Genomic DNA, 12,189 nt, shown 5'->3' on the forward strand with positions numbered 1-12,189 from the left:
GTTTATTTTCTTGTATGTAGTTTCATGGATATTATTGCTTTGGACACCGCTATCTTTAAGTAAATGAGTAGCTATAAAGATAAATATTAAGAAAATAATAGTATTGTGGTATGTGGATAGATCACAAATTGTTAAGGAAGTTTGTAAGGAAATGAAATTCGAGAAATGATGTTTAAGGGCTAATACAATGAGGTGTTCCCACCAAGATCAACATGCATTGAAATGGTCCCTTATTCCTACGAGCAGGAATAATCTGTTGCTCCTTTAACTTACTTGTGGCCATTTACTGCCTCTTATTTGTATGTTCTCTTTGCCTCTCCCGCTGTTTACATCTCCCGCATATTCCATTCGTCTTAGTGAATGCAATATTGAAGTCTGGGAAGTGAAACTTCCCAAAGACATGCTCTTTGGTGAAATCCTTGTCCTCTAATCTTCACATCCTAGCGTTTTATTTGATGATTTTAGATTTGATAAAATAGATTTTATTTTCTATTCAGTTGCCTTCTCTCTGCATAAGCTTCCCTTGAAGACAGTATACACAGTGATGAGATTTCTCGGTTATAGTCCCATTTTCCTTCTTTATGAAAAGCTTCAGCCTTTCATCTGTACCACCCCCACCATTGGGCTGACTTTGGGTGATTGGCTCTTCTCGGCCTCACTAATCCAGCACATTTATTCAAGTCAGATGACCGCACTATGAAGCACTGTCATTCGGTTAGAGAGCGTGTGTGTGCAGTTTGAGATTATTAGAAAAATAATTCTAAAGGAATGGACTTCTGATATATGTTTACTAAGACTAAAGCAATTTAGTAGCTCGGGGTTTTCATTCAAGAGAATGAACGGCTTTTATCATATCTGATGGAAGACTTCTTTTGGGAAGTCTGGCATATTCTGAGGCTGATTTCTGTAGCTTACCACCATTTAACTCCCAACACAGCTGAAATCAGATAGGTTGCTGTAGGACAGCAGTATCTTTTTGTAACTGAGGAAGTAGAAAAGGGAAGGGGGGGGAGCTGAAGAAATGTCTTCTCTTTGAACACACACCAAAAAATGTGGTCTAATCGCTTTTTCTTAAAGAGAAAATACCTATATAACAGGTAATTCTGGTGAATTAAAACCAAAAACCTCCCTCATTTCTCTCCCCAGCCCTCCACATGTTCTCAAGGTACCTAAATCAAAGAGAAACAGATTAAGGTGAACGGCAAGGCATGTTCTGTACTCAAAGCAAGATCAATCTTTATACATAGATCCTTTTTTGGCACCGATGTAGAAAATCCAAACATGGAGATACTTAGGTCTGCAAATAACCTAATCTGCATACCAGATGGATCTAAGGGAAAAAACATAGACACTTTTCCACACACATTTTTTTTTTTTAAATATGAGCATAGAAAAACAGATGCTTTTGCTCCCAAAGGGTCTGTGGGCCTCTCTCGAGTAGTCTTATGGAGCAATTTAACTTCAGATTTCTAAAATTATGAAAATGTCTAGATTAAGCATTAAATTGGAAGAGAAAGGGCCTCTAGAAAACCAGCTGAACATCTTCTGAATTATTTTTAACTGCTCAGTGATTCCCAGCCCCCAGTTTCACAGAGAAGTGGATGGAGGAGTCAATAAAGGGAGGTCTCTCCCAAATGGGTAGACTATAATTCACTGACTTCTTTAACAAATAATTTAATGCTCTGCCACCTGCGTGGTTCAGTGAATGAAACTACTGTTTAAGTTTCAGTGAATGAGGGTTGTGGCATTATTTCTTTCAGGTCCTACTTGTGGGCATAAAAATAAATCTCCTTAAAACAATGAATTTTATCTACATTTCACACATATTCCCTTATTGCATTTATCATATCTGCCATCGTATCAAGCTATCCATCTTCTCCAACAAATCTTACAAAGGCACAGTGAATACACAACATGGATTCGGGAACTTGATATTTCCTCCTTAAATTTCACAGTAGACTGTAAAACGGCTTTTATACTTGAAGTTCTGAAACTGGTTCAGAAAGAGCGATTATAATTACTGTAAAAGCAAAGTTGAATATTCTCTTGGTTACCAAAGTCATTAAAGAACTGAGGGTACAATTTATGCCTTGTTCATCTGTAACAGATGGAAAGAAAAAAGATTTAAGACTAACTGAACAAGAACCGCTCCCATTAACTAGTTCCTTTGTGCACCGTATTACGCACAAGCCTCCCATCCCACCCCTACTCCTACAAGCCCTGCACCAAAAATTCAAAGAAAGGAAAGATCAGGAGCAAAACATGACACTTTTGGCAGTGAGGCCTCACTTAGCTCACATCAGTAGGATCATTGCTGCCCTACGTGAGTAACATTTCAAGATAATTGAAACGTACTCTCTTAAGTATCGGGAATTTGAGCATTTCTGATGGAAACCTTCCCTCAGATGTATTATAATTTCCCTAGGTTTTTCAGCAGAAATTACTGAACGCAATAAGCCATACCCTGATGACTCAGGCACTCAGGATGAACATCCATGATTATACTGTGCCGTAGTGCAATGTTGTCTGCTTTTTGGGGGGACTCTTCCTTCCCCTTTAAGTCACTTTGTCACTTCCTCTGCTGCTAATGTACCTCTTCCTAATATCACCACCCCCCTCCATACACACCCCTTCTAATTTGTAGCTTTTCACTTACTGTGAACTAGAAAACCAAAATTGGTAAGAACTGTATGTTAAATAAGAGTTAAGAAGGCACTGAAAGTAAGGATGAGGAAATAATTACGGCTTTTAACGCAACAGCTTTGTGACACCTAAAGGTTCCTATCTTTAGATAACTTTCCCATCTCTTCAGTTTAAACTAAATTTTGAAAGGGTAGTGCTGTGAGAGAACTACCTTCAAATAAGTGAGTTTGTTTTGCACAGACCATCTGGGCATGGATTGAAGCGGATATTCTAATAGCTTCAAGTTTTTCTGAACCTGAAAAACACTATCTAAGTGAATGACCTCTCTCCACAGTTATTTAACCCCACATAATTACATAATGCACATCCCAAACACTTTTGTAGATGTTATTCAGTTTGATTCTGACAACAGTGCTGAGATAGGAAAGGCCAGGCTCATGGTCCCAGATTACAGGTAAGGAAATGGAGGCTGGAGAAAGTTGAGTGATTTGCCCACAATCAAACTGAGTACGTGACAAGGTTGGGCTCCTGGGTTCTCTTTCGGGGCTCGTCTCACAACACTTATGTTTTCTGTGGCTCCCTGTTGCCTTTCTTATGCTCAGAAGAACACTAAACCCTGCCTCTGGTGAGACAGACTTACTCTGTTTCCTTTGGGCTTGCTTCTTTATTTCTCTCCAAGCTCTGCCAGATGTCCTTAGGAACCTTGCTCATTTTTCTAACAGAACTCAAAAACCCTCTGATTTTATTATGTTGAAGGTTCTCAGGGAATTAAAAATTCAACAAATGTATGGTCCCAACTTGCCATCAAAGTTAACAAATGTCACCAGGAAGGATGTTTCTCACAAGCGGACACTGAAGAATACATCCCAGCAGATACCTAACAGCTCATTTTGTGTCACAGTGGTGTGAGAAATCACCTCCTCAAGACATTCATTAACCTTTCATTTCCTCCGTAAATAATCAGTCAGATACGTGGCTCATATTTTAAATTAATCAAAAATAGCTCTCTCTCTCTCACTCGCTCTCTCTCGCTCTCTCTCTCTCTCTCACTCGCTCTCTCTCGCTCTCTCTCTCTCTCTCTCTCTCTCTCTCTCTCTCTCGCAGTACTTAAAATGAATTGAAATAAGCATGATATTTAAATATGTGGTTCCACACCTCTGGGCCAGCTTAAACCTCATCTCCTCCACGGAGCCTTCCCTATCCATCCCAGCAGGCCTTAGACATCTCTTCTTCCTCTTCTCCAAGAACCTAGAGTAATTCTTGATAATTGACATTTAGCACATATTAAGAAACCATGTAATGTACTGCCAAGAGCGTGGGTTCTAGAGGTACACAGACCTAGGTTCTAATTCCAGCTTTAGCATTTCTTAGCTGTGTGGCCTTGGGTAAATTACTTAAATTCTCTTTGGTTGAGATTCCTCATCTGTAAAATGAAACTTATGATACTTAATCTGTTTAATTGTTCTAGGGATTAAATACAGCACCTAGCGCAGTGCCTGGCATATACTAGGAACTCAATTAAGGGCAATTGTTTTTTTTTTTTTTTTTTTTTTTTTTTTTTTTTTTTTTTTTTATAAATTTATTTATTTATTTTTAGCTGTGTTGGGTCTTCGTTTCTGTGCGAGGGCTTTCTCTAGTTGCAGAGAGCGGGGGCCACTCTTCATCGCGGTGCGCGGGCCTCTCACTATCGCGGCCTCTCTTGTTGCGGAGCACAGGCTCCAGACGCGCAGGCTCAGCAGTTGTGGCTCACGGGCCCAGTTGCTCCGCGGCATGTGGGATCTTCCCAGACCAGGGCTCGAACCCGTGTCCCCTGCATTGGCAGGCAGATTCTCAACCACTGCGCCACCAGGGAAGCCCCAGGGCAATTGTTTTTAATATTATCATTATGACCTTTTATATATAGTTCTGGTTTGATATGTGTACAACATTGTTTTCTCAAACTGTTTTTAGACCCTTGACAGCTGTGTCCATAGAGGAATATATGATGAAGTTTAATGGCCCCTTACTTGCACAGGTTCTTTCTGAGGCCTTATTCCAAATACCGTATTCATAATTTTGTATTATTTTTCTTAAAGAGGGCTCTTAAAGTGATATTAGCTTCAGGCCTGCACAAAACCTGGTTCTGCCTCTGGTTGTGTCTTTAACCTCGATCATATCCCCCTCCTCACTCCCACTCCTGCATACTACTCTGCACAGTCAGTACTCAGAAAAATGACATTTTATAAAATCTTCAATTAACCAGAATTTTTGCTGTACTTAACTATAAGGAAATAAGCTTATGTCAGGTATTTTGTGAAAACCTTTCAACTGCCAACCAGTACATTTAGTTGGAAAATATTCAATCCACTTACATATTTTGAGATAATAAAAATGCGCTTTGTAAACTGTAAAGCTTAGTATTAATACAGTGCTACTTATGAAAATTATGATAAGAGTGATGACCCCAAGGCAGGGTTTCTCAGTCTCGGCACTACTGACACTTTGGGCTGGATAATTCTTTGTTGTGGGGACTGCCCTGTGCATTATAGGATATTTAGCAGTGTCTCTGGCCTCTACTCACTAGAAGCCAGTCACCCCTCCTAGATGTGACAATCAAGATGTCTCCAGGCATTGCCAAATATCCCCTAGGGGAAAAATCCCTTCCCCCACTACCTTAAGGCACATTCAGCACCAAAAGATGTACAGATGTTCACAAGTCTTTCATATTAAGGTAAGAAAAGGAAGGCAAGCATTTTAGAAAAGTTTTTTTTTTTCTCAACTGCTTCTGCTAGAAAAGTTTTCAATAAGCAAAAGCAACCTCGATTAACCTGAAAATCACATTAACCCCATTCCTTGTGTGTTCTATTCCCTAAGCATTCCAGATAAAGAAAGAAAAATGTACCATACATTCTATTTTCTAAGTTGTATGCGAAGTTCAGCCCATTTTCCAGCTCAACAGCTAAGTACAGAAATCCAGTTCATGGGTGAGGGATCATCAGTTTTATCACTTTTGCCATCTATTTTAAGTGATAATGATGCCACTGACCTGGAAGTTTAGAGAGCTTTTTTCCCTTGCTGTTGACATTTTTTACTTTCATATTAGCAATTCTTCCTGTATCCTATGCCTGAAAGTAAAATGCAACAAAAAGAAATCTGGCCCAACTAACTATGATTTACTATATATAAACGACCTAACACTTCGTCGATTATTTAAAAGTACTTTGCTCTAGCCATCCCAATGACTGTGCAATTGAAAATGTCCTTGAATAAGCAATATTTCTTATTTTTTATTTCTGCAGGTTGTGATCCTGGGGAAGCATTCAAGAGGTTACCACTACATGCTTGCTAACCTGGTAAGAACAAGCAGAGTTTAAGTTTCCAGGGCATTATATTCTATTTAGTTTGTGTCGCCTGTAATTATCCCAGAAAGAAATACAAGAAGAACCTAATGTGTTCTCTAGACACTTGGAGAAATGAGTCAGTAAATACTAAAACCTGAATGCAATAGCCTTGTTTTCAATTATGCTGTGTCTGTTTTAGCTGTGAAGCTTATATCCTCTCCTCGTTGAAAAACTAATAATTTGATATGATTCTTCACTGATTATTCTTAGATTTAATTTGGGTTTGAAATGTCAACCATTTTAATCAGGTTTAAAATGTAAAACAAGGGACAGGGGACACAAGAAACTGACTCTTTCCCCAATTAATCCAAGTGTATGTGCACATTAGTATTGGACTTGTCTTTCTAGAAACAGGCCACTACCAAATCTTTTCAAACCAGATGTGAGCAGTAGGTTTGAACATAGAACATTAAGTAATCCTGTCAAAGTGTATAGCCACCTTTCTACCCATACCGAAACACAACTTGAATCTTTACCTTCAAACTCCCCATGCCTTTAAAATTTGTGACATTCTAGAAGTTACTTTTTATTAAGGTTGGTTTATAGGTCTTCTTTCTCTAAAAGGACAATTGGCTTAGGAATTAACAAAGTGGCTTCTAAATCTGTAATATATGTTTGGCAGAGGTTCTGAATAATACTGTCTCCCTGTAATGAAAGAGGAATGGTAAATTATCACTATGATACTAAGAATCTATTAAATTATTACATAACATGAGTTCTAGCCCCAATTTTATTTCATTAGCACAAGAGAATCATAATCATTATAGAGCTCTTAAACTAAAAGAATAGCAACAAAGGTGAAAGATTATCGTAATTATATTCTTAGATTTCTTAAATCAAAGAAAAAAGTCTTATTTTGCTTTAATAATGAATATTTTTAAATGAGAAAGGAAATGTTACTTAAACCTCCTTAAGAAGTGTGTGCACTCAGACACTTTATAAGATGAAGATTAGAGCTACTGCTTTGAAATGTTGTGTGCATCTTCTCCAATAAATTGCTCAAAGTGGAGTGCTTCAGTCCATTGTAGGGATAAATGAATCGACTCTTTTAGGAGGAGAAATCTTGATTCTTAATTTACATCTGAGTACATCCAATTTGTTTTTAGACAACTGACAGGTAAAGGATGTTTGTTGACTCGCTGGGGGTTAGACCAGGCTTTGGCAGGAAACATGGAGGTTATAGCAAGGTATCTGAGGCAGTTCTTGATGGATTTTTACCATTTCTTTCTCACCCATAAGCATTTTGCTCTCCTTCCTTCCTTCCTCTCTTCCTTCCTTCTTCCCTCTCCCTTTCTCTTCTCCTCTGCCTAGGGTTCACTCAGCACTGATGGTACATGAGACAACTTTAGGTAGTGCACACACGAACTTTTTTTTATTACAATGGCAAATGTATTTATTTACTATGTATTAGAAAAACATAAAACTAGTACATCAAAACCCAAATTTTATGGATGTTATTACTTCATACAGGGCTAGAGGTTTAACAACAAATGAAATAATTGTTTATGTCAAATGTGTCAAGTAAACAATAGCATGTTGCTATAAACAGATACAGCAAAATCTGTTTTGGGTATATGCAGTTGTGGTGGTACCTGGATGACTGAAGTTTGGGAAAGAGCATTGAACTAGGGGTCAGAGACTTTGGGTTGTCCTACTGACTTTGCTACTCACTAGCTATGGGATGTTGGATAAGTCACCTCACCTTTGAGGACCTCAGTTTCCATACTGTAAACCTCAGATGGGAGTGGGGAGTTCATTGATGGATTGGTTGGATCCTTTAGAAGCAGATGCTGAGATATAAATAGAAGTGCAAGACATTTATTGGGAGTAATTCCTGTGAAAAATAAAAGGGAGAGGGACACAAATAGAAAGGGAGCCCTTCAGACCACAATACAGGTCTGATATCAGCGAAGGAGGGGAAAAGGAAGGAAGTTTGAGGGATAGTTAGGGAGTTTGGGATTGACATGTACACACTGCTATATTTAAAATGGATAACCAACAAGGACCTACTGTATAGCATAGGGAACTCTGCTCAATATTTATGTAACAACCTAAATGGGAAAAGAATCTGAAAAAGAGTAGATACGTGTATGTATATAGCTGAATCGCTTTGAGGTACACCTGAAACTAACACAACGTTGTTAATCAACTATGCTCCAATATAAAATTAAAAGTTAAATAAAAAAGATCTTCAGACCATGGGATAACACACCTGGGAGCTCCAGTGCAACAACTCCACGTGGAGGAGGCCCATCCTGCCCCAAAATGGCAAGCCACTGTACCCCAACCTTGCTCAGCCATTGGCTGGCAGCTGCCTGGGAAGCACCCACCTCCCGCTTGCGAGCTGGGGCAAATCCTGAAGGCACCTGAAGCTGGAGACTGTCGGCTAACTCACGTCCTGGAGGCAGGTTCTATGTTAAAAGATCTAAGCCTGAGCCGTGCACATCAATGGTTGTCTCAGTTGGCGTAAGGTAACCAGATGATCTATAAAGACCTTTCCCATTCTGGATTTCTAACTGGGCCTCTCTAATCCTACTGACAATCCTTTAGAACTTTGGTTTCAATTTTGAGACCCAGAGCTGACAGAAGTGAAAGCGTGTAGAGTGACAGAACTGCAAGAGAAAATCACTAGGACAAGGTTGGGGAAAAGAATGGTAAACTGGATGCCTAACACAGAACTCAGAATTACGAAACCTTGGAAAGATGCCTACTACAAGAATAAGCAAAGTCTGTTCCCTCGGAAAGAATGTAAGATATACTGTCATGTCAGTCTGGATAATGAAAACATGAATTCATTTCCCATGCTTTGAGCTGCCACCCCTTCTCTTCCTCTAGTGACCTTCTTTCCATTTGAACACAGCCATGTGTCTCCATAAGTCCCTGTTCTCTATAGCAAATTGCATATGGGCAATACGGATAGGAACCGTTACTAACCTCTGATAAAATAATGAGCCACATTATCCCTTCCGTGGTTACCAGATTTTTTTAAGCAGCTAAAAATACCCCAAAGACACATATACATATATACACACAGCAAACCAAAACTATTTAGAAGTCATTTAGATGATCAAAAATGGGTAAGTGGAGCTAAGAAGATGTTTCCTTTCAAGATGAGCCAGCTGGATGAAAGCTGAGGACATATACACAAGGGAAGAAGTTCTCATCTGAATCTTGGTGTAACAACAGCACAGAACCACTGCCTTCTTCTACAGATGCAAAATGAAAAACACTCACACTGCCTACCTAAGCTTTCTGGAACCACCTGCACCAGAGCCCCAAGTGTCCCCTTTGCTACTAAGTCCCATCTATCTGGCAATGACTTCTATGTGCTTTTACATGGACCTTCCCTGGTAGCAATCCTAAAGTGACAAGACCTGGATATTCTGTAAATGCTTCAACAAGGACCTTTCATAGGTCAAGGTGTACATTTCAGAATGGACAACAAGCTGCAGAAAGTTCTAACTTGTTGAAATCCCTGGAAGAAACAAAAGATTTCATCAGGAGCACAGGCCAGAGATGTGATCTGGTCAGGCCGGAAGTGGACATGCCAATAATGAAAGAGTAAGTAAGTCTCTTACAAATTCTGTATCAGTCGGTGGTGTCATTTCTTTTTAGGGGTTGTTCCACAATTGATTGTTATTTCCTCTTCCAGAACTCTCTCTAAGGTGGTAATGTGTCTCTACTTTAGTACCAGAGGTAACCAGCAGGTATACAATTTGTCAGTCAAGCAACCGCTCTTTCTTTCATGGTAAGGTCCTGGATCAGGATCCTTTCCACTGCATTCCCAGGCATGTTGTGTATTGTGATTTAATTGTTTCATATATGTCAATAATAGTGTGCAGAACCCTAGACTAACCCTAGGCATAACGAAGAAAAAAAGCACTAGACCAGGAGCTAGGAGATAGGTTCGAATCCCAAGAATTGATCTGACTAGCCTGTGACAAACCAAACCTCTCTGAACCTGTTTCTTAATCTGTAAAATGAAGAGATAGACCAGATCAAGGTTTCCCAAAGTGTGCTATTTGTACATGAGATGATTTTAGGTAGTATATAGCAAAACTTCTTAGACTGATTAGTTTTGAATTTATATTAAATGTGTATTCGAAAAAGATGACTCTCCCGTCAATTCTATGAAGCTAAATTAGATATTTAGATTAAAAACCTTAGTCGATGTAAAGACAATATATGAGGTAAAGACTAGTTCAGATCATCCACCCATGCGGCAAAAAAACCCTGTAAAGGTGGTATGTTAGAGGCTAAAATTTGAAAAGCACTCCAAAGTGACTTCCAGCTCTACATTTCTTCCCTCGTGGAGGGTCTGTTTGGACCAGGGAAGGCCAGGAGTGAGGATGTAGGCACAGCAGCTGGGTGAATATGGAGGACATAAGTGGGGGAGCACAGCCGGAGCCCTGTTAGCCTTGGGATATTGTCACAGAGCAGACTTCAAATCAGTCCAGGGGGGCAAAAGCCAAGCAAAGGGTTGAGTGCCCTTAGCTACATTCTAAACAGAGCTGCAGCTCTAAAGGATCAATCAAAGCCATTTAATGACACAGAACAAACTGGATCTGGGTTGAGATGATCCAACAACAGATGTTCAGTACCCAGCCCCCCAAATAAAGCAAAAATCTCCAAGCATTTGAGGCGCCCAGGGGAAACTGTAAGCCATGGTAGGGCTCATTCAGTGCTGCGCCAGTTAACCTCTGCCTTAGAAGACCCGACGGTTTCCTTGCCTAGGCTGAGACTGGTCCCAGGGTTGGGGACAGTTGTGGACCCTACAAGTGGAAGTTAGGTAATGTCAGCTGCCAGCGGGAGAGGGCCGTAGGACAGGTGATCAAGTTAGCCATTGTGCCAGGGGAGAAAGGGGGAAGAGAGCTGACTATCTGAGACTCCTTCCTGCTGTGCCAGCTGTTTTCTTTAGGCTTTTCCTTTAATGTCTCCAATGAGGAGAGACTTCTTACCCACCCATTTCCCCAAGCTTTTTAGAGATCAGGAAACAGGCTCAGAAAAGATACATGACTTGTCTGAAGTCTCACAGCTAATCCATTGCCAAGCTAGGTTTCCAGCCCAGGTTGGTCAGACACTTTACCAAGAGCATCTCGCTCCTCTCATTTTACCCACTCAAGCATCTCAGTGAGACAGAAGGCCAGCCCCACAAAGGTCACATAAGAACATTTGCAAAGACATAAATGTATATGAATGACGTATAAACTATAAATTTATGAGGGTGAAGTAATCAGAGGGAAAAAGGCTTAAAAAAACAAGGACAGCTTTGTGAATCTGGGTTTGAAACGCGTCCAATGGGCCAATATGAAATGTATCTTAGCAGGCACCAGTTACATCTCCATCACTGTCTTCTCCCCTGCTACATTCATATTCATCCTCTCTCTCTCTCCCTCACACACACACACACACACACACACACACACATTCCTCTCCCCTGCTCTCTCATCCCCCTTCTTTCTCTTGCTCTCTCTTCTTTCTTTCCCTCGCCACCTGCCCCATTCATATGATTAGTATGCCAGAAAATAATGATGGGGAGTACTAGATTATATCTAATTTTTCTAAAATTTTACTAAAGCAAAAGCATTAGTCAAAAAAATAGAACTCCAAAGAAGCATCCAGGAGTAACCAGAGCTTGGAGAAGTGAACTCTGCAGCTTCCCAGATCTAGGGATGTACCTGAAACAGAGAGGGGCCCACTTTGTTTAAAGAGAAAACAAGTTTGAATGAGACTGAGTCATGCTGTTTTGCTTGCCAATAACAACTGTTCCCTTCTGCTCCCTTCCCCTCCCAGGTCTTCTTGTTCTGTTCTCTACTCTTTCCCTTCCTTTGTACTTCCATTTTTAATGTTCTAAATAAAAAATTCAAATGCTCAAAGTCATGTTGTGATCACTGACACCTCAGCAGATGGCATGTAAACACAGAGCTCACTGGGCTGGAGCCCGGCCTTACCGGCAAAGGAGGTGAGCTTGAAGGGAAAAATCCCCCCTGGTCCCCAATGCCAGGAGCCCAGTCACCTCCCCTGGGTACACAGCTTCTCTGGTGGCTCAGGATTCACTTTCTTCTCCAAATGAAGATAGGATACAGCAGAGTATCAAGGGAATGAGGAGTGGGGACTGGGCAGGGGTCCAACGTCCTACCGTGCATTTAGAAAGGCACAGGCAATT

General features: G+C 40.3%; 1 protein-coding gene across 2 annotated transcripts in view; it reads left to right on the plus strand.

The window, feature by feature from the left end:
- The window catches only part of GRIA3 (glutamate ionotropic receptor AMPA type subunit 3), a 287,656-nt gene that overhangs the window by 171,298 nt on the left and 104,169 nt on the right, over positions 1-12,189 (plus strand). For both annotated transcript variants that reach the window (XM_059910318.1, XM_059910320.1), the window contains exon 5: positions 5,922-5,975. In XM_059910318.1, the coding sequence (XP_059766301.1) occupies positions 5,922-5,975 (54 nt within the window). The remainder of the gene's footprint in view (positions 1-5,921; positions 5,976-12,189) is intronic.

The sequence above is a fragment of the Balaenoptera ricei genome, chromosome X (genome assembly GCF_028023285.1).
Source record: "Balaenoptera ricei isolate mBalRic1 chromosome X, mBalRic1.hap2, whole genome shotgun sequence".
Taxonomy (NCBI): domain Eukaryota; kingdom Metazoa; phylum Chordata; class Mammalia; order Artiodactyla; family Balaenopteridae; genus Balaenoptera; species Balaenoptera ricei.